The 23,524-nt window shown below is 42.1% G+C and overlaps 1 protein-coding gene across 2 annotated transcripts in view; it reads left to right on the forward strand.

The window, feature by feature from the left end:
- The window catches only part of DELE1 (DAP3 binding cell death enhancer 1), an 80,812-nt gene extending 57,867 nt beyond the window's left edge, over nucleotides 1-22,945 (forward strand). For both annotated transcript variants that reach the window (XM_060686728.2, XM_060686730.2), the window contains exons 7-9: nucleotides 18,293-18,435; nucleotides 21,589-21,682; nucleotides 22,369-22,945. In XM_060686728.2, the coding sequence (XP_060542711.1) occupies nucleotides 18,293-18,435; nucleotides 21,589-21,682; nucleotides 22,369-22,619 (488 nt within the window). In that variant the 3' untranslated portion in view covers nucleotides 22,620-22,945. The remainder of the gene's footprint in view (nucleotides 1-18,292; nucleotides 18,436-21,588; nucleotides 21,683-22,368) is intronic.
- The last annotated feature ends 579 nt before the right edge of the window (nucleotides 22,946-23,524 follow it).

Below are 23,524 nucleotides of genomic sequence, written 5' to 3' on the forward strand. Positions count from 1 at the left end.
GGGCGAGATCATCCGTGGCTTTGGGGTGGAGTTCCATCAGTACACTGACGACACTCAGCTGTACATCTCCACCCCAGGCCACCCCAACGATGCCCTTGAAGTGATGTCCCAGTGCCTGGAGGCCGTGCGGGCCTGGATGGGGAGAAACAGGCTCCGACTCAACCCTTCCAAGACCGAGTGGCTGTGGCTTCCGGCGTCCCGATATAGCCAGCTGGTGCCATCGCTGGCTATTGGGGGCGAATCACTGGCCCCCACGGAGAGGGCTCGCAACTTAGGCGTCCTCCTGGACGCACGGCTGTCTTTAGAAGAGCATATGACGGCCGTGGCCAGGGGGGCTTTTTATCAGGTTTACCTGATACGCCAGTTGCGTCCCTTTCTGGATCGGGACTCCCTACGCACGGTCACTCAAGCACTCGTCACTTCCCGCCTGGACTACTGCAATGCTCTCTACATGGGGCTCCCCTTGGGGTGCACCCGGAGGCTGCAGTTGGTCCAGAACGCGGCCGCGCGGGGTATTATGGGAGCGATGGGGCGCTCACATATAACACCTCTCCTGCGCGAGCTGCACTGGCTTCCTGTGGTCTTCCGGGTGCGCTTCAAGGTGTTGGTGACCACCTTTAAAGCGCTCCATGGCTTAGGGCCGGGGTATTTGCGAGACCGCCTTCTGCCGCCGATAGCCTCCCACCGACCGGTTCGTTCACACAGAGAGGGCCTCCTCAGGGTGCCGTCGGCCAGGCAGTGCCGGCTGGCGACTCCCAGGGGGAGAGCCTTCTCTGTGGCAGCGCCTGCCCTCTGGAATGACCTGCCCCCTGAGATACGCACGATATCTGACCTCTGGACTTTTCGTCGGACCCTGAAGACACACTTGTTCCATCTAGCTGGGCTGGCTTGATCCCATCCTCTTAGTTTTTAATCAAATTTTGGTTTTAATTGGGTTGTTTTAAATTCGGGCCAAAATTATTTAATTGTTTTTTTAAATTTTTTAAATTTTATATGCTATGTTTTATCCTGGCTGTACACCGCCCTGAGTCCCGCAGGAGAAGGGCGGTATAGAAATATAATAAAATAAATAAATAAACTGCCCCCTGGAAAGTTACCAATTCAAGGTGATGCCATTTGGGCTACAGGAAGCCCCAGCTGTGTTCATGCAATTGATAAACGAAGTTCTACATGACCACTTGTACAAAGGGGTCCTCGTCTACCTAGATGACATTCTCATTTACACGGAGACCATAGACGAACACATACCCCTCATACGCAAAGTGCTGGAAAAACTGCTGAAAGCGAACCTCTATGTCAAACTGTCAAAATGCGAGTTCCACCGATTGCGTCTAGACTATTTAGGTTACCGAGTGTCAAACGAGGGGATAGAGATGGACCCGGCTAAAGTACAATCAGTCCTAGACTGGCAACCCCCTCGCATCCGCAGGCAACTACAAAGCTTCCTGGGGTTCGCGAATTTCTACAGGCAATTCATCCCCTCCTTTGCAAGAATTGCCAAACCTCTGATGGACCTCCTAAAGACAGGGAGTCCGACAACGAAACCCCGCCCGGGACAGCCTCTACAGTGGGACCCGGCCTGCCAACAGGCATTCGAGACACTAAAACAAATGTTTGCAAAAGAACTGGTCTTGAAGCAGCCTGACCCCGAACAACCCTTCGTCATCCAAGCAGATGCCAGCAATGTGGCAGTAGGGGCAGTCCTACTCCAAAAGAACAGCTAGGGGGACCTGCAACCTTGTGCCTACACATCCCGCAAACTCACCGACACAGACGATGGGCGGCGTGGGAAAAAGAAGCGTTCGCGGTGAGATGGGCGCTGTTAACCTGGCGGCACCTGCTAGAAGGAGGCCAGACACCGTTCGAGGTTTGCACTGACCACAAAAACCTGGAGGCCCTCAAGGCCCCACAGAAGTTATCGCCCAGGCAAGTCCGGTGGGCCCAATACTTCAATCGTTTCAACTTTGAGCTGAAGCACATCCCAGGGGGGAAGAACTTCCTGGCCGATGCCCTCTCCCGAATGCCTCAATACAACAGTGAACGTGAGCAGATAGGGAATCCCATCATCCCTTCTGCCCAAGGAGTGGGCCAAGTAACCACCAGACGGCAGCATCGAGACCAGCAGGGGCAACCCGCGAGTGACCTAACGACAAGGCTCAAGGCAGAAACGTTGGCGGACCCGTGGTTCCGAGACAATCAACATCTCTTGACAAAGAGAGATGGCCTAGCATGGAGAGGGACGAAACTTTATGTCCCAGAGGCCTTACGCACCTTGGACAGGATCCTAGGGAGTATGCACCTGTGTATTAGACCCGTGTCCCTCCTGGCTTGTAAAAGCTTCCCAGGAGGTGACAGGCGGGTGACTCTGGTGGTGATTAGTGCTTCTCTACAGGAGGGGGCAGTGCCCCAGCACTTTAAGGAGGCTGTGGTCCGCCCTCTTCTTAAAAACTCATTGCTGGATTCCATCCAGTTGGATAATTTCCAACCTGTCTCCAATTTTTCCTTTTTGGGGAAGGTTGTCGAGAAGGTGGTTACGTGGTAGCTCCAGAGGTTTCTGGATGAAATGGATTATCTCGACTCCTACCAGTCAGGATTCAGGCCTGGATTTGGAACAGAAATGGCATTGGTTGCACTTTTGGATGATCTCTGACGGGAGCGGGAGCGGGGTAGTACATCCATCCTTGCTCTACTTAACCTCTCAGCGGCTTTTGATACCATCGTCCATGGTATTCTCCTGGAGCGGCTTCGGGGAATGGGAGTGGGAGGCCTTGGGCTATCCTGGTTCACTTCCTTCCTCTGCGACCACTCTCAGTCAGTGCTGATAGGAGGGGAAAGATCCAGCCCTCGCCCACTGCTATCAGGGTGCTGCAGGGCTCGGTACTCTCTCCACTCCTGTTCAAGATTTATATGAAGCCTGGGTGAGCTCATCCGTTACCATGGACTGAGGTATCACCAATATGCTGATGATACTCAGCTGTATGTCTCAGCCCATGGTGAGTTAAGTGATGCCTCTCACAGTGCCTGGAGGCTGTTAGGAGTTGGATGAGGAGCAATGGGTTGAAACTAAACCCTGGCAAGACCGAGTGGCTCTGGGTTTGGGGTTCATTGGCGCAGGGAGAATTGCCATCTTTGGTCTTGGATGGGGTGGCACTACCCCACACAGACCCTGTGCATAATCTAGAGATTCTCCTGGACTCACGACTCCTGCTTGAAGAGCAGGTGACGGTCACGGCCAGGAGAGCCTTCGTGCAACTGCGAGTTGTGCACCAGTTACGCCCTTTCCTGGACCAGCAATCCCTACTTACAGTCACTCATGCCTTAGTCACTTCCCGTCTTTTTTTTTGAAATTTTTTAAATTTATTTTTCAACATAAAACATAAAACAACATTTTTAGAGCAAGGGTTTGATCTGGTATAAAATAAGTATAAATTCCAAATTTCATCAGTTAACATCTTAAAGGGAAAAAAAAGAAAAAAAGAACGAATCTAAACCCAATTTTTATCATTCAATCTAACATCTTATTCTAACATTTAATATTTTATTATGTAATCACCCTAAATCTTAAACTTCAAATCTAAACAGCTCTTTATAATATTCATTTATCATTTTAACAATCAGTATTTCATATATTTTCCTTACTTCAGACCCAAATCAAGTCAATGTTTCTTTTAACTCGCATCTAATAATCAACATAAAGTATTTTATTCCTCTCTTAAGAACATTTCAAAGTCAGTAACCGTTCTTCAAAAATATCTCCTTCACTCCTCCTAGGTTTATTTTTAGCTGGATTGCAGCTTAATTAGCTGGTTTCCAGGGGTGCTTTCCTCCACTCCTAACCTTATTTGTTGGCTGGATCACAGTTTAGTTTTAACTGCTTTCCAACATTTTCTCCTTCACTCCTCCTAGGTTTATTTTTGGCTGGATAACAGCTTTTCAGCTGTTTTCTAGGGATGCTTCCCTCCACTCCTAACCTATATTTCGCTGGTTCACAGTTTAGCTTTAACTGCTCCCCAGTATTATCTCCTCCTCTCCTCCTAAGTTTATTTTTGGCTGGTTCACAGCTTAATTAGGTGTCTTCCCGGAATGCTTTCCTCCTCTCCTTACCCTATATTTGACTGGTTCGCAGTTTGGCTCTCACTGCTCTCCAGCATTGCCTCCTCCGCTCCTCCTAGGTTTATTTTTGGCTGGTTCACAGCCTAATCAGCTGTTCTCCAGAAATGCTTTCCTCCACTCCTAACCTTATATTTGACTAATTCACAATTTAGCTTTAATCATCTGATCCCCAAAATCATACTTCTTTGCCAATTTAAACTAATAATGCGTTTTAGTATATATCTTCTCTCCTACTCTCTTCTGAACTATTAATTTTCTTTAAATTTCTCCCATTTCTTATTTGTTTCTTGTTTTTCTATGTAAAACAACATTTTAAACCATTTTAAAAACCCATTTACCATAGTTATAAAATCTATAAACAAGTCTTATTAATATTCAAAAATTCATTTCCATTTTCTTATTTACTATAGAAAAACATTTTAAACCACTTTCAAATCCATTTTCTGTAACCATTGGAACCCTAACCCTAACCCTAACCCTAACCCTAACCATTGGAACACTTATTAATATTTTTTTTTACGAAATTCTTTCAAAATATCCACATTTTTTGTAGTTTTTCTATAATGACATTTCTCACTTTAAAATAGTCATAAAGTCTATAAACAATTCTTGGTAATATTCAAAGCTTCATTCACGTTTTCTTATTTTCTATAAAGAACAATATTTTTAACCATTTTAAAGAAACAATTTTCTGTAGTAGTTGAATCTATCAACAATTCTTATTAATAGTCAAAAAATCATTCATAATCTTCATATTTCTTGTAGTTTTTCTATAATCACATTTTCCCCACCTTGAAAATCACTTTTCTTGATAATAGTAATGAAAGATAAAAGTAGGAAAGAGAAAGGGAGAAGAAAAAAGGAATAAAAGTATAGCAGAAAAAATCAAAAAGAAAGATCCAAAAAGAGAAAGGAAAAAAAAAGGAAAACAAAAAGAGAGGAATATAATAATAATATAATAAGAAGATATTTAAAAAAGGAAAGAAAAAGTAGAAAAGTAGAAAAGAGAGAAAGAAGCAGGAGGAACTTACATCCTTACATTATTTAGACATCAATTACATAGAAAGTATTTACATCCATTTTAATCAAACTGGTACTTTTCTCATCTTGCTACCTAGTATATTCTGGTTTTCTTTCTCCAGTCTGTCCAAACTTTCTTTTTTTTTTTTTTTTCAGTTCCAATATCAATAAAGTTATAAAGACTAAAAGATTTAGTTCTTTTGTATTCCATATATGGTATCATCATGTCTTCTTGTGGGGCTCCGCCCTTCCCTTATATTAGAACACCATTAATCATCATTTTTAATTGTTCCAATTAATTTCTTCTTTCCAACTGTCATAAGTAGTCCAAAGACAGTTTAAGTACATCTAAAATCAAGCCTCCTTAATTTTTCCTCAAAATAATCCAATTCTGGAAGCAAGAGACAAAGTTTCTTCTTTAAACAGCAAACTTTCCACAGTTGCAATTTGCACTTTCATTCTCTCAGCCATTTTAACTTCCTCCGCTTGTTATTCTCTTAGCTTAAAAAAAAAATGTTCTGCTTGTTTCCTCTTCTCCTTCTTCCCCTTCCAAGCTAATCCATTCTCATTAAAGACCAAGAAAATATCAAATTTTAAATCCATCCAAAGGGACGTTAAATTCCAAAAGCAGTCAGTTAGTGCTATTGTCCTTTAATGGGTCTTCTCCTTGTTAATTGTTTAAATTCTTTGCCCAAATAGTTCTTAGCCACTGTTAGGGCCAGGGCATTATTAGTATTTAAATGTTTGAAGACTGTTCTCGCCTGGGCTAATCCTACTCACCCGGCATTCAAACATCTTGCTCCTGTGTCTCCTCCTGCACTTTGCTTGTCCCGGCTGCCGAAGTTTTGCCTCTCCCACCACCGCCGGCGCAAAGGGCAATCCTCCGGCCCCGAGGAACCTGCACATTCCTCTCGGCTGTCCAAGGGGTCCCTCTCCAGGACAGGGTAGGTCTGCAGACCTGCCGGCCGTGGCTTAAAAGACGGGGTTTTTGCGGGGCTCCAAAGCTATTTTCCCATCCGCTCGCCGCAGCGCCAACTGGAAGTCTCCGTCACTTCCCGTCTTGACTATTGCAACGTGCTCTACATGGGGCTCCCCTTGAAGAGCATCCGGAAGCTCCAGTTGATGCAAAATGCAGCGGCCCACACCGTTTTGTGTGCACCTCTTCTGCGTGAGCTGCATTAGCTGCCGATTTGCTTCCAGGTGCAATTCAAGGTGCTGGTTGTCACCTTTAAAGCTTGGGACCAGATTATCTGAGGGACCGTCTATTGCCGGTCACATCTACCCGACCCATTAGAGCGGGGAGGCAGGGAATGCTGCGGGTCCCTCCCTGAGGGAGATATACCTTGTGGGACCCAGAAGAAGGGCCTTCTCCGTGGTGGCTCCCTCTTTCTGGAACATCATTCCCCCAGAGATTAGAACAGCCCCCACTCTAATTCTCTTCCAGAAGACGCTGAAGACCTGGTTCTGCCAGCGGGCCTGGGGAACCCAGAGTGGGATGGCTTAAATGGCTTGTGTGATTGGCTGTCGCTGGGATGGGAGGTGGGGGTCAAGGGTAGTTTTATTACATTAATTTATTTGACTTTTTAATGAATTTTAATGTGGTTTTTTATTTTCTGTAAGCCGCCTTAAGTCGCCATGGGTGTCAGCCTCCGCTCTTTCGATGCTTACTTGCTTGGCTGCCATGAAAACAGGGGGAGGGGGAGCTAGGGGGATGCTTGGGGAAGCGTGCTGGAGGAAACGAAAGTGAATCTTTGCTGTAGTTTTTCCTTTGAAGTTGATATGTTTCAAGGTCAATGGTCATGACATACCAGGAGGATGACACTGCCATATGTGTGCTCCCACATGACCCCTGGAGGACCTGTGGATTGGATGATTTACGCTGGACAGTGGGGAGGGGATGCTTTCTATATGTGATTTTTACGCCTATGCTTCAGATCCTGCTTTTCTATGGTTGCATTCAGTTCATACTCAGTAAAAGTACCTTTCTTCAATGAAAATGGAGTTGGGGGTTTTCTTTCTTGAGTATTGAAAGGAGTATTGAAAGGAGGCACACCTGACAATGGGCGAATAGGCAGCAATATAAATCTAATAAATAAATAAATAAATTCAGAGCTAAAATCTACAAAATACATCTACACATAGCACCCCCCACCCCCACTGTTCCAAATGAATCAGTGCAGTGTGTAGAGTGATGGCTATAGCATCCTCTGTAGATCTATTTCTTCTGTATGCAAACTGGTGTTTATCAAATGTATGCAGAAGACCAGAAATGATGTGCTGGCAGACCAATTTGTCAAAGCACTTCATGATGATAGGAGTGAGTGCCACTGGTCTGTAATCGTTGAGGTTATTGATAGGGAACTTCTTTGGCAGTGGAACAATGGTGGAAGCCTTCAAATAAGATGGAATAGTGGACTGGGATAATGACTGATTGAAGATTCTGGTAAAGACTCCAGCCAACTGGATAATATGTTTATCCCTGAGGGATAGTATCTGTGCAGTGTGTGATATAGCACAGAACAGTTGCAGTCCTCTAGGTTCTCCTCTAGGTCAGGGTGGTAAAAGATGACCCAATTTGTGTTCTCAAAACAATCCTGAAGTTTTTGGGAAGCATCTTCTGGCCAAGATTTCACTGTCTTTATTATAGGCAGAGCCCATCTCCTGAGAGGGATGTATGCTGGTGCTAAAAGCAGTGACATATGGTCTGATTGTCCCAAATGTAATTGTATAACCTTATAGCCATGTTTAACGTTGGTATATACTTTGTCCAATATGTTTGCACCTCTAGTAGCACACTTAACATGCTGATAGAATTTAGGGAGCACTGCTTTTAAATCAGCCAGATTAAAGTCTCCCGCTATAATATGCACAGCATCAGGATATTTATTCTGCTGATTACTAACAATGTTGTACAAGAATTCCAAAGCTATGGTAATATTGTCATCAGGTGGGATATAGACTGCAGTAATCAAAACTATGCTGAACTCCCGTGGAAGATATCATAGGGCTAGTAGGTAACTTGGAGATCTTCTAGTCCAACCCTCTGCCCAAGGCAAGAGTCTTGTTAATATTATTCCAGTAATATTATTCCAATAATCTCTACCATGTTAAAAAAAAACCCATATTAGCTCTCTGGACATTAATTTGTAAAACTGGAATAGCAAATCTTTGTTGCTGTGTACTTGGAAGGATCCAGTAGAAGTAGTCCTCAACTTACAACAGTGACTGTTCAAAATTACAATGGCACTGGAAAAAGTGACCTATGACTGTTTTTCATAATTATGACCATTGCAGCATCCCTATGATCATGTGATCAAAATTCAGATACTTGGCAACTGGCTCATATTTATGACCATTGCTGTGGCCCAAGACAGAATGGGACTTTCTGGCTCGAACCCTTGGCCCTGCCTGTTTCTCCTCCAGGGTTTCGCCTCCGCGTTATTATCCACAAACTTTTCTCCTTGGCTGGCCCTCCCCCATTCTTTCACCCTGGCACATGGGCCACAGCCCCTCCATCCTAGTCCCCTCACCACGGCCCATTCATTGAAGTACAGTTCGAGTCGGGCTTTTGGGCGTCCAAGACAGTTTGCAGCCAGCCAATCGGTGCAGGGACTCGGGAGCTTTGGGAGTGGACGAGCGGGGGCTACAGTTCAGAGGGAGGCTCAGGAGGGCCAACAACACCCCCCTTTGTCCTGAGTGCCTGAGACAAGGGTTGGTTCACAAAAGATGAGGGGAGGGAGGCTGTAGAGGGCGAGGGATTCATCAGGTGGGGCTCCCAGGGCCTCTCCCTGTGGAAGAGGGGACTGGGAGGGGGCAAAGGTATTTCGTCCCCAACCAGGGCTGCCCTAGTTAGTAGCGCTTGGGGCTCTGCCCCCACCCTGGCCACGAGCCCCTCGCCTGTCAGTTCGGAGCCTCCCAAGGCTGCCAAGAGCAGCGCAGGGGGGAAGGGGGCTGTAGAGGACGAGTTATTCATCAGATGGAGCTTTTGCAACCAGTTGATGGGAATGGATGCCTTATCTTTTGCTTTTCCTTCTCCTAGTTTCTGAAGACCCCAAGAGCCCTGTTCTCCTCTAACCCCCATCCCCACCTCTTCATTCCCTCTCTGCTTCTCCCAGGCAAAAATGTATAGAAATTTATCACCAAAGTGTTGGAAATGCAAGCAATTACCAGGCACATATCACATGTGATGATATTATCCATATAATGGATAATAAAAAATTCATTCATTGGCCAATAAAAAATTCATTCATTCACTCAATGGTGTGTCCTTATAAGACACAAACTTTTTCCTTAGGAAATTAGGTGGGAATCTGGCTCTTTAAGTTCTCCTGTTTGTTTATTCAGGAAAGAGGTTGTTAAGTGTAAAGGGCAGGCAAATCAAAGCCAGAGCAATGTAAACGCCTCAGGCAAAAAAAAAAAGGGTGGTAAAAATTTTTTTTCCTCTTTGACTTTAAACATAGTCCTTTCAATGAAGCCTGGTTATTTATGCCCATCTCCGCTCTTCCACCAAGCACAGCACCTCCATATACGCCCCCCCCTTTACACTTAACAACCTCTTTCCTGAATAAACAAACAGGAGAACTTAAAGAGCCAGATTCCTTCCTAATTTCCTAAGGAAAAAGTCTGCTTGTAATGGGTAGCTCTGTGTATTTGATAAGCTATATAAGAGTGGTGTGGGGGAGTTAGGGTCCTTCTGCTCCTTTGCCAACGATCCCTTCCCTGCAAGGGCATGGAGCACCTGGACTTCAGTGGAAAGCCCGGCTGGCATCCTGGAGGGAGGTCCAGAAGGCCACCAAGCATGCCAACTGGGCTCCCAGTTGAATTCCAGGGAAAGACTGTCTACCCTGACCAGGGGTCTAGCCCTCCCAGAGATGTTTGGAGAAAGGAATGTGAGCAGAGAAAGAGAAAAGGATAAGCAGTTGGAATTAGTGTTGCTCCTCACTCCATTTCCATTCTTGAAAGCAGCCTGACTTTGAACCTGTCCTCTTCAATGGCCAGCAGAATTGGCTGACTTCCCTAATGTAGCCTCTGAATAAAAGGGGAACACAAGCCCTGTCACTGCGTTATTTTATTTGCCAGCTGAACTCATCATTTCTGGACTGTCAGACTCTCCGTAGCTTGCCAACTTCTTCTCAGTAAGCTACGTGTTTCCGTATCTACCCACATTCCTTCACTTGCTCTCACACTTTTTCCTTTGTTCTCTTGCCAGAGGTCCGGCTGGACCGGCAGGAGACCTCGCTTGCCAAAATGTAACAATTAACTTTTCTTAGATAGTGAGGTGTTTTATTTTCTTTATAACAAATAAATGAGTTTTATTAGAAACCTTCCTCGCGTTTCTTTTCAGATTATTGCAACTTGGAATAAGCCACGATACATCTCCTCTAAACCAGGGTAATTAGTCCCAGAGCCAAACATGGGATTAATAAATGCCCTGACATCTGGTAGCAGATCGGACGGTTTGATTTATGGCTTTTTTCCTTGTTTTTGTTACTTCTGATAAGAGCGCATAGGCAATTAGTTTTTAGCTACTGAGGTACGCTAATTATATTGCTAAGATGCCGAAACAGAAGAAAAAAGGCAAAGTGAAACCAAGACCACTCTTCGTAAATGATTTGATTGATCTTTCCAACGAAGAGGTGGCAGACAGGAGATTTTCAGATTTCCAGCCCCTTACTACAGCCACACGCCTGGAACAAGAAAAAGCTGTGGGAACAGAAATGGAGACAGATAAGACAGAAGCTGTTTTTGAAGATGATGATTTACGACTGAGGTCAGTAACATTTTCTTCTGATCTTCCAAGCTCTGAAAAAGTCTTCCCAGAACCTTCTGAATTTGTAACGCTCGATGCAAGGCTAAAGCACACTGCCGAGCAAAATTCCTCCCACGCAGAGAGAGAAACAATTCATTATTCTCCTCGAAGCTCTAAGCTCACCCTGGATGAGCTGGCTATGAAAGCCTTTCGTGACCGTATAAAATTCTATGAACAGGAGCTATCCCACGCAAAAATGGCTATATCTATGCTTGAGCAAGATAAGGGAGATAACTTAAATTTTTCAAAAAGCGCCATATTGCCTTCTTCTCCAGAGCCAAAGACACTCCCCCTGGTGGATTCTGTGTCAGGCCAATTAAGACAGAGGGCACTGCATACGTCACATGAAAGTCTCCCTGATCAAGTTACATATAAACCTGCCATGCAATCATTTCTTGTAACTGGGCTGCCCGAAGCTAAAGGTGCAGCACCATCTGCTGGCGAAAGTAATTTACTACAGGAAGCTGAAAGAGAAAGGAGCTTAGATGAACATTTTAAATTACTACAGCAGACCCTGGCAAACCTGTCTCTAACTCACTCAGAGATTCAAGCTGAAATGCCACAAGTGTCTCCACGGGCTCAAACTCCAACACCCCCTGGTGGTGATGGTGCCTTTTTAGATGGAACACAGGCACACTTTATGCAGCAAAGGCAAATGATTGCATCTCCAGCAGGTCATGCCAATATTGCAGATCAAGCACAAATGGCAACTGGAATACAGCAGATTCCAGTGCATCAGCCACAGCAGCTACAAATGCCTGCATATGTGCCCCAGCCACAAGTGCAAATAGGGCCACCTCCTGGCCTACCTCCAATGGCACAACCAAGACCATTTTTAGGTCCACAACAGGCACAGCAAATACCACAGGGATTTCTGCCAGCACAGCCAGCATACCAAGTGCAGGCTCCTTACCAGGCATTTTCTGTCTCTCCACTAACTGGTGAGTCAAAACTAAAAATGTCAGGACACAATTACAAAGCCTGGGTCAGTGAGATTACACTATTGCTTCTTAGAGAAGGCACGCACTGTATTATTTGCACTTATTTAGGTGTTCAGATTGAAAAAACACAGAAGAGGTTTAGTCTTTCACAAGAGGATAAAATTGAACAAGTTTTGCATCATTGCAACATGAAAGATGCTAACACAACAAAGACACCCATGCAAACAGATTTTCACAACTTGACACAAGAAGCAAGTCCTGAGTTCGAGGATCAAACACTTTATCGTTCAGTCATTGGGTCACTATTATACATTAGTAGTTGGACCAGACCCGACATTGCACTTAGTGTTAATCTCTTATCTCGACACGTAGGTAAGGCAAAACAGTTTCATTGGACATGTATTAAGAAATTATTGAGATACCTAAAATACACCAAACACATGAAGTTATTGTTAGAACCAACACACACTGATTATGCAGAATTATGTTGTTATGCAGATTCTGATTGGGCAAGTGATAAGAAATCACGTAAAAGTACTTCAGGTTATATGATGTTCTTAAATGGATGTCCTGTTTATTGGCAAGTACGTAAACAGAATTTTGTTTCTTGTTCATCTACTGAAGCTGAATATGCTTGTGTTTCAGATGCATGTAATTCCCTAACTTGGTTTGATGCTTTAGTCACAGATATCTGGACACACCCGATCCGACCGATCATCGTGATGGAAGACAATGAATCGGTGGTTTATATTTCTGAATCACATTTCACAGGTTCTAGGTCCAGACACATTGACATTCGTTACCAAAACATAAAACATTTAGTGAAAAAAGGTTTTGTCAAAATGCAATATGTATCTACACATGATCAAATTGCTGATATGCTCAACAAACCACTTCCAGCAGCTCAACACGAGTATCTGCGTAAGAAGATGTGCCTTATTTGATGATGTACTGATATTCGCTCAACTGGCAAAGAAGGGGAATGTCACTGCGTTATTTTATTTACCAGCTGAGCTCATTATTTCTGGACTATCAGACTTTCCGTACCTTGCCAAGAATCCTTATCAGTAAGCTACTACACATGTCCATCCACCCACATTCCTTCACTTGCTTCTCACACTCTTTCTTTTGTTCTCTTGCCACGGGTGCCGGTTGCTGAAAGGCAGCTGGCCCAAATTACTTCCAAAATGTAACAATTAACTTTTCTTAGTTAGTGAGGTGTTTTATTTTTCTTTATAACAAATAAATGAGTTTTTTTTTATTGAAAAAGTTTTCAAATACAAATTTTTCCCCCTTTTTTCCTTCCCCCCCTCCTCCCTAACCCCCCCTCACCACCCATCCCCCCGTGACTTCTTCACACCAAAAACCTAATTCATAACAGATTACATAATATTTTACCATCGCCTTACCCCCTCCTCTATATACTGACCCTTACTTACTAAAAATATTATTAATATTGTTACTTTCCCCTTTTACCATACATTTCAAAAAAAAAGCAGTCTGCTATAACATTGTATAACTTCTAGTTTAGCATAATATTATTATAACTCCCAATTTAGCAATAAACTGCCCTTTTTGTCCTCCCCAAAACTTATATCTATATATTATTACAACATTTCAAAGCAACCTTCCACTTTAAGACTATATAATAAATCCTACTTTAACATTTATTCTTTGTGTATATTAATATAACATTTCAAAGCAGCCTTCCCCATAAATCCTAATTTAACATTTATTCAACTCTATCCATTTCCTCCACTGCCCTAAATATATCACTTAAACATCCCTTTTCTTAAGCTAATCAATCAGTAGACTAACATATTTCCACCCACTTTCCTACAAAATTACCATGCACAACAATTCTTAATATCTTTAATCCACTGCCCACTCTGCTAAAATATATATATATATATATATATATATATATATATATATATGTATATATTCCGTTATTTAAAAAAAAAAAAGACAATAACTTTAAATTTATAATCCATATAATATCTTCTTTGATGTCTTTCCACTGGATTGTTGAGTCCCTCATCCATAATTGGGTAACGTAGCATCCTGGTGCAACAGTTTGTTCAAAGTCTTCAGTCATCATCTGCCCCCATCAGTAATGAATATCCTCATGTATATATAAAAGTAAAAACAACCACCCGAGTGACATTATGATTATATTCCATATAGATGTAATTGTGGCTTTCATCAGGATTATTAATTCCCATCATCCTAATGGGTAACAACCAGATCTTCTGCATGCCCCAACGTAGCTCTCTTGCCTTGTAGCTCAGAATAGTTATAATATATTTATCAATACAAGAAAGAAATCCAAAATAGATAATTCAAATCCAACAGTTTAAGGCTCTTTTCACATCCCAAAATTACGGCATTGCAGAGGTCTGTCACTGTCCTCAGGATGATATTAACCAATACTTCGCCTCCACTATCTTTTCACATATTCATTCATTTTTTTAAAATCACTGGCTTCACCGTTGCTTAATTTAGAAATTTCTGTTTTTATGAGACCTATTTCTTTTTTTCTTTTCTTTTTGTGGGTTTAATTTCCATCCTGTTTTCCTTTCTACAAGTTGTATATCAACTGATTGGTTTTCATTCTGCTTTATAAGTTGATCTTGTTGGTTTTGTTTTTGTATCTCATATTTCTTTTTTGCCAATTGTATATCAGCTAATTGATTTCCATACTTGTCTTTAACTTGGTGAATCATCACATTGAAATCAGATGCCGCTTCTCTCATATTTGTAGATAATCCAGCTGGGGTATCGAGAGAATCCAAAGGCAATTTGTCTACCGCAACCTCTGTAATTCGATGTTTTCCCTTTATTTCCAACTCCTTCTGCTTATCCTGTATTGTGCCTATAGATGTTAAGTTCATTTTCAAAAATTTTTGATAAAATTCTTCCGCTTTTTCAACAGTATCTAATTGGTATCTTTCTCCTTGATATCTCAATATTATGCCAACTGGGGCATCCCACCTAAATGGAATATTTCTGTATTTTAGCTCAGTCACCAGAAAACCAAATTTCTTCCTTTCCGTTAACATCTTGGGGGGGAGCTCTTTGTAGATCCATATCTTTCTTCCATACAATTGCAAAGTAGAATTGAAGGAATTTTGCACAATATTATTCCTAATTTCTTTATCTGTAAAATAAATCACCACATCTCTAGGCAATTGCCTTTGCTTTGCAAGCCAGGAGTTTATTCTGTAAACTCTGTCAATCCTACAAAACACTTCCTCAGGTTGAACCTTTAAAATCCCAGCCAGAATTTCAGAAGATATTTTCCTTAAATCATCTCTATTATTTTCCTGCAAACCTCTGAGTCTGATCGCATATTCTGTAAAATTGTAATGCACCATTAGGACCTCTCTTTCAATCCGTTGTTGTAAATTTTCTGCATTACAAGACTTTTGTTCAACCTCCATTTTAGGTTTTTCTTCTGAGCTATTGTCTTGAATATTTGTCAAATCATTTTCAATTTTTTGTATTTTATTATCCAAATTGTCCTCAATTTCTTCCACTTTAGACTCTAATAAGTTAGTATTTTCATCCAACTTAATCATAAATTCTGCAAAGCCATTAGCCATTTTTATAATCTTTCGATCCAGAATATCAAACTTTAATTGCACTAATTCTTTAATTTCCTGCTTAAATTTTTCAAAGTTCTGATTCACAATCTCATCCCTTCTTACAATCTCCTCCAAAAGAAATTCAATTATATTAAAATCAGTTTTCTGAGACTGGAGCTTTAAAACTTGGTCACGTAATTTGTTAATGGGGGAACCCCCCCCCCCATTGCTTGTTTGTCCGGCTTTAATGCCATATTTCAACACAGACAAACTATTTTTTTTTAAAAAAAGAAAAGAGAGGCAGCAGAGAAAAAAAAACTTCTTTCCAACCAAGATCAATATCAAATCTCCAGGAAGAGAAAAAACACAAAAGTAGAGCTTTATTTTCAAGTGTAGCCAAAAATATTTATTCAGCTACTTTGTATCTCAATAGGAAACGGAAGGACTCTCCCTTTCAGCCCCTTCCCAAGCCTCGGCAATCGCCCTTTTTAAAGATTTTTTTTTTTTAATTTGATTTATATGCCGCCCTTCTCCGGAGACTCAGGGTGGCTTACAGTGCATTTAGCAATAGCCTTCATACTTTTGTATATTTATACAAAGTCAGCTTATTGCCCCCACAAACTGGGTCCTCATTTAACCTACCTTAGAAAGGATGGAAGGCTGAGTCAACCTTGAGCCTTGGAGAGATTCGAACCAGCAGTAAATTGCAGGCAGCTGTGTTAATAACAGGGTGCTTTAAACCACTGTAGTACCAAGGCTCTTTTTCCTTTTCCTTTTCCTTCTTCAATAATTGTTATAAAATAAGTGAGATACTTGCAATTCAGGGTCACAGGTCCAGCTCATATCCCTTCAAATGTAGCCAGGAGCATTTATTCTGCTACTTTGTAACTTAATAAGAAACGGAAGGACTTTCTCTTTTCAGCTTCCCTGCTCCAGTTTCGGCAATCGTCATTTTAAAAGGTCTTTTTTACTTTGTTGAATATCCTTTGCGAAATAAGTATTAATACTTGCAATTTAGGGTCACAGGTCCAGATCCAAATCTCATCATCTTTAGTTAATCTGTTAAATATCTTAAAAAGCTTGTCTTCGTAGCCTTGTTCTGCAAAAAGGCAGAAGTCTCCCAACGCCCGGAGCAGGCAGCGAGTGCTATAGGGAGCTTCCTCCGCCCGCCCCCAAGAGTAAAAAAAAAGACCCTGGGGGCTACGGAGAGCTCTACCTACACTCACCTGCTCTATCCCACATTTCCTCCTGGAAATGGGGTTTTTCGAGCCGCCTTTGCGCTGTACAGGCGGCTCTTTACAGGCGAAGGGGCTGGCGGTCCCGAGAGACCGTCTGGTGGCTACGAAGAGCAAACCGGAAGTCCCAAATAAATGAGTTTTATTAGAAACCTTCCTTCGCGTTTCTTTTTCGGAATATTTCAAACAAGGAGGAGCCACGATTCATCTCCTCTAATTAAACCAGGGTAATTAGTCCCAGAGCCAAACATGGGATTAATAAATGCCCTGACAAGCCCCACAGCCAGACCCCAGAACGATTGAATTAATGGGTGGCTGTCCTTCAGGGCAGGGGGCAGCAGCCCCCCCTGGGCTCCTCCAGAGAACCAGCAAATGCGTCCTCCCCTCTTCCCCAAATCCTTACTTGCAGTGCTGATCAGGAGCAGTGCCCCCCAGAAGCAGAAGACTGCGGTATGCACCCCCATTCTCCTGGTATTGCTCCGTCCAGACAGAGAGCCATGGGGAGAGGGCAGGTCCAAGCACTTCCCAAACGAGAAACAAGGAACAACCACAGCCTTTCTTGCTGCTTGCTCAGTACCCGGGCAGGATTGAAGCCCAGAATGCCAAACAAAGATTGCCAGAGGGAGTGGTGGTACTCAGCAATGCCACCCCATCCTTCAATGCTGAGGGGGTGAGGCTTGGCACACCCAGAGAGCTACTAACTAGGGCAGCCCCGGTCGGGGACGAAATACCTTTGCCCCCTCCCAGCCCCCTCTTCCACAGGGAGAGGCCCTGGGAACCCCACCTGATGAATCTCTTGCTCTCTGCAGCCTCCCTCCCCCCATCTTTTGTGGCAAAGAGATGCGAACCAGCCCTTGTCAGGCACTCAGGACAAAGGAGGGGGTGTTGTTGGCCTTCCTGAGCCTCCCTCTGAACTGCAGCCCCCGCTCGTCCACTCCCCCACAGCCCCTGCTTGTCCACTCCCAAAGCCCCCAAGTCCCTGCACTGATTGGCTGCGAACTGTCCTGGGTGCTCAAAAGCCCGACATGAACTGACGAATGGGCCGCGGCAAAGGGACTAGGACGGAGGGGCAGTGGCCCATGTGCCGGGGTGAAAGAATGGGGGAGGGCCAGCCAAGGAGAAAAGTTTTTGGATAATAACGTGGAGGAGAAAATCTGGAGGAGAAACAGGGCCAAGGGCTCGAGCTGAAAAGTCGTAGACCCAGCCCAAGATCATGTATCTTTTGTGACCTGACAAGCAAAGTCAATGGGGAAACCAGATTCACTTAACAACTGGTTTATTAATTATTCAACTACAGTGATTCACTTAACTGTGGCAAGCAAGGTCATAAAAGTCACTTAAGAAATGTCTTACTTAACAATAGAAATTCTGGGCTCGGTTGTAGTAGTGAATTGAGGGCTACCTGTATAAGACTGAATTTGATAGTGTAGCTGAATTTGGTGCAATTACAATTAACAAGTACAGAAAAGCTTCCAAATTAGAGCAGAAGTTACTTATAAATGAGACAGAATGATTGTATGTTTATTTAAAGAACCTATGAATACTAATATTGCCTGAATTTTTTATTGTTATATATTATTTTCTCAGGACTTGAAAACATGCAAGCTGAACAGTACAAAATGGCTTTTTCCTGTTTCAAAATGGCTGCAGATCACAACTATAGCAAAGCCCAATACAATCTAGGATTATGCTATGAACGTGGAAGAGGCACCACAAAGGACATGACTAAGGTTTTCAAGTCCCATTTGTTTTATTCAGCCTGTGTTATCTATGTAGAAAATTGAGGGAGAGGAAATCATTTATTAGCTATTAAATGCCTAAGTATGTCCTGGAACATAAAGACAAGTTCAATAGTTGCCCTTTCCTTTTTCCTATCTTGTTGCTTCTTCACTGCAGAAAAAATATATTTGGTGGAAAGTGTTATGAAAGTGTGCAAAAGAGGTACACAACATTGCATATTAAGAAGGGAAAGAGGGCCAAAGGTACCACTTCTCAAATATTAGTGTGAGTTCATATGCATTTGTTTCTGATGAGTTATTGACTTCAGTCTAGGAAGAAGACAGCCTGCCTAGCATAAATAATAGGAAAGGATATGCTGTGATATTAATTTTGGAGGCCAGCAGCTCAAAGCCTGTTGGAAATCAAAGAAATTCCTTCTTTGGGTTATCCTTGTCAGAAGACAGTAGTAGGCTATGTGTCAAATCAGTCTTGATTTTTAGCAACTGCTGGGACTACTTGAAATTTTCTTGGCAAGGGTTTTTACTTACGACTTTACCAAACTGACTCTCCTTTTAATATAGATACAAGCTATTAATATTTTGTTTCTTAGTATTTGTAACTGAGATTGTGCAAAGCATTCAAGAGAGGTGTTTAATAATGTGCATTTGAGTAAATGAGCACCTTTCTTTTGATATGTTAAAGTCGCCACATGTTTTGCAAGACCCACATAGCTGCTTCCAAAGCTGTTTCCAACTGCTACGTTTTTTTGCCTTTTTTTTCCTTAGATGCCTTGCTTTTGGTGTAGAAGCTTGGCCCTCTGTGTTTTCATTTGTGCTTAAAGGAGGGGAGGGAATCTCTGGGTGCATGAGTTACCACGTGTTGTCCACCTTGCCTTGCCCTTCAAATACCAGTAGGGATTTTTTTTAAAAAAGACACCTTCTCTTGACAAGTTGCTACACAGTAATTACCTTTATTGTGTGGAATTACATCTGGATAAGGAAAACATATTCTGTGTTGCAATTATATTTATAAAAGCTTCCACTGGCGGCAATGGAAAGCAGTTTTTTCCCCCAAGAACATGTATAGGAGGGAAAATATTTTGGAACGTGTTATATAATCTTGGTTGAGTTTGGGCCCATCATTCTCTCTCAATCCAACCTACTTCACAAGTTTTTGTTATGAGGAAAAATAAGAGAGGGAAACGCTATTTTTACGTCTGAGAGCACAAAAAGTAAGATTATGAATCTAATAAATAAGTATGAACTGGAGAGACAGAACAAGGGGGGGTCATTCCTAATGCAGTGATTTAGGCTTTTATGACATTGGAAAGTTAAAATGACACGCAAAGTGGATTGGACCGGGAAATATCAATTCAATGTTTTTACTTGCACTTTTCATGCATTCAATAGTGCATGAATAGTATACTTTTCAGTATTCAGATTGAGTCTTAAGAACTGCAAAAGTATTTTGAAGGTTAAAGATAAGAGCTGTCAAACTCGCGGGCCAGATGCATCAAGTGCTGGCCACGCCCACCCCCATTTTAGTGAATGGAAAAAGTTACAATATGTCATGTGACAACAACATGATGCCGCGAGTTGGATACTCCTGCTATAGATTAATTAACTTTACCTTACAAAATCTTCATCATAAATTTCTTTTAAAATTTCTCATTAACATAAAGCTGTACAATAAAGCAGCCCTACAAAATATTTTTCAATGTCTTATCTATCATTTGTCTATCAAATCTATAACAAAATAACAGAGTTGGAAGGGAACTTGGAGGTCTTCTAGTCCAACCCCTGCTCAGGCAGGAAACAGACAAATGGTTGTCCAGCCTCTTCTTAAAACTTCTAATGTTGAAGCATTCACAACTTCTGGAGGCAAATTGTTCCACTGATTAATTGTTCTAACTGTCAGGAAATTTCTCCTTAGTTCTAAGTTGCTTCTCTGATTAGTTTCCATTCATTGCTTCTTGTTCTGCCTTCAGGTGCTTTGGAGAATAGCTTGACTCCATCTTCTTTGTGGCAATGCCTTAGATATTGGAACACTGCTGTCATGTCAACCCTAGTCTTCTTTTCATTAAACTCGACATACCCAATTCCAGCAACTGTTCTTTATATGTTTTAGCCTCCAGTTCCCTAATCATCTTGGTTGCTCTTCTTTGCACTCTTTCTAGAATCTCAGCATCTTTTTTATATTGTGGCGACCAAAACTGGATGCAGTATTCCAAGTGTGATTTTATATATTATAAGGCAGGGGTCCCCAACCTGTGGGCCATAGTTCAATCTTGGTTTCGTCACACCAGACAAGAGAATCTTGTTCCTCACAGTCTGAGAGTCCTTCAGATGCTTTTTTGCAAACTCCAAGTGGGATTTCATGAGTTTTGCATTGAGGAGAGGCTTCCATCTAGCCACTCTTCCATAAAGCTGTCAGTTGTCTCTGTCCCATCTCCACACAGGATCACTGGAGCTCAGTCAGAGTAACCATCGGGTTCTTGGTCACCTCTCTTACTCGGGCTCTTCTCGCCCGATTGTTCAGTTTGACCAGGCAACCAGCTCTTGGAAGAGACCTGGTTGTGCCAAACCCACTTGAGAATTATGGAGGCCACTGTGTCTTTAGGAATCAGCAGGATTTATTTATTTTATTTTATTTTAGTCTTCCCTGGATCTGTGCCTTACAATAATCCTGTCTCTGAGCTCTGCAGGTAGTTCCTTTGACCTCATGCCTTTTGCTCTGCTACAGTATGCATTGTCAGCTGTGACGCCTTCTCTATAGACCGGTGTGTGCCTTTCCAAATCATGTCCAATCAATTTAATTTACCACAGGTCAACTCCAGTCAAGATGTAGAAACATGTCACCAAGAGAAATGGGAGGCTCCTGAGCTAAATTCCGTGTTGTTGCAAAGGGTCTGAATACTTATGCCAATGTTTCAGTTTTTCTTTTTAATAAATTTATAGACATTTCTAAAATTCCTGTTTTCACTTTGTCATTATGAGGTACTGAGAGTTAGATTAATGGGGAAAAATGAATTTCAACAACTGTAGAATCAGGCTGCAGCATAACAAATGTGAGAAAAGTGAAGGGGGTCTGAATGGCAGTGCATATGGCAGTTTTCTCAGTAAGTAGTAATGTTTTTTTTTTCAAAAACTGCTATTTCTTTATAGGCAATCCTCTATTATCAGCGGGCAGCTCATCAGGGACACTTCTTGGCCCAATACCGCTATGTTAAATGGCTTTTCTGTTGCTGGTACAAAGCAGGTAACAACAGCAAAGTAAACATCTCATCTGGCAACCATTTTAGGGGGAACCCTGGTGAATTATTAGGAAAATTTGGGCATTGTGTTCACTCTTGAAAGTAATTTGGAGTAATTAATGCATGCCATGTTTAGGTTATTAAGCAGAACTTTTTTATCTGTCTTTATGGTTAGCTAGTTACAAAGCATTTTTAGATATTGTTAGCACAAAAAAACACTGAACCAGTTCATTTGGAAACCTTATATTTTGGAGAGGTTGCCCTTATTGACTGTAAGGTTTTGGAATCGTCTAAACCAGATGAAAGAATGAATTACCAGCAAGCAAGTTATAAATCTGAAGAGAGAATAAACATTCTCTTCCATTAGTAGAATGAAACTATAAAGGAGAAAACAACAGATACTCAGCTTTATTTATTTATTAAATAAATCTCACTGTCAAGCAATCCAGGGCAGCAGTTGATGGATCAGATACCAGTAAAAAGAATAAAAAGCTTTTGTTTTGTTTTGCAACTATAGGCTCATTAGGTAGTGAAAGATTGAGGCTGGGATCCCACATTCTGATATACCACCATGCTGTCTGGGCTTCTGGTGTAAACCCTGCCATTTAAGCTTGTTCAGCAACATGTTTACAAAGTTTGAATTTATATGAAGCACAATTTTAATATCTGTGGTCTGTGTTCTTTATCTCAGCTATGCAGAACCAGAATGAATTACCACTGAAAGAAAGAACCTGTCTGTCCAGCCCTTGCCTTCAGAGCCTTGGTCAGCCACTGAGTGCTCACTTGGGACAGCCAGCTGTTGGCTTGCTTCGCTCATGGAGTATAGGACATCTGGAAGATATGGCAGATAGTTGTGAACTGCAATCCTATTTGGGGTTATCTGATGAAGTCTCCATCAAATTACAGCCTTTACCCTGCTGTTCAGAAATAGTAGTTGATTAACATGGATCATGAGAAAACTTCCTTTTCAGAAACTTGAAAAAATATAGTTATGATCCTAGCTTACTTTTTATAAGATTAGAATCAGATAGACATTTTGAAGTTATATTTAATTGTCTCATAAATGTATAACTTCTTACCTGGTACTGAGGTAAGAAGTTGTTATCATTGAATATTATAACCAAACCCAGCTTGAATGTACTATTTCATCCTACAAATTTCTGTTCTCACTAACCTCAGGAAAGTATAAATATTAATATGCTATATGACAACTTTTCTACAAACTTGAAAAATAGTCACCAAGCCTTCATTAAATGTTTTGGAGAAAATTTGTACTCAGTGTTTGAACTGAACATTCTCATTATAATCAAACCATGAAAGTGTTACATCCATAAAAATGTAACTATGGGGCTAATCTCACCTATACCATATGGTTTTCAAACCTAAGAAACAGGATTTTTTGGATGCCTAGAATTTAGTGGTGGCATTTAGTTTACATGTAGTTTACATCAGTGGTGACATTCAAATTTTTTCTCTACCGGTTCTGTGGAGCACGGCTTGGGGGGTGTCCTGTGACTGAGTAGGCATGGCCAACTCAATGTCACTCACGCCCACTCGGTCACATGACACCCTACCACCAAGCCACACCCATAGAACCCGGTAGGAAAAAATGTGTGTATGAGCACAAGAAGGGCTCATAGTGAATGCTGTGGCAGAGACAAGCCAAACTTTTCTCCTTCCATTCACAGCAGAGCTGCTGCTCCCTTTATGGTGCCCCCCCGGCCCCCTACCTCCCCGGGGTTGAAGAATCTTAAAGCAGCAGCTCTGCTGTGAATGGAGGGAGAAAACTTCAGATTTTCTCTGCTGCATTTAACGTTGAATTCTGTGGAATATCGAGTGGCCGGAAG

This window comes from Pantherophis guttatus, chromosome 3, assembly GCF_059756535.1.
Source record: "Pantherophis guttatus breed Tessera chromosome 3, ASM5975653v1, whole genome shotgun sequence".
In the NCBI taxonomy this organism is placed as follows: Eukaryota; Metazoa; Chordata; class Lepidosauria; order Squamata; family Colubridae; genus Pantherophis; species Pantherophis guttatus.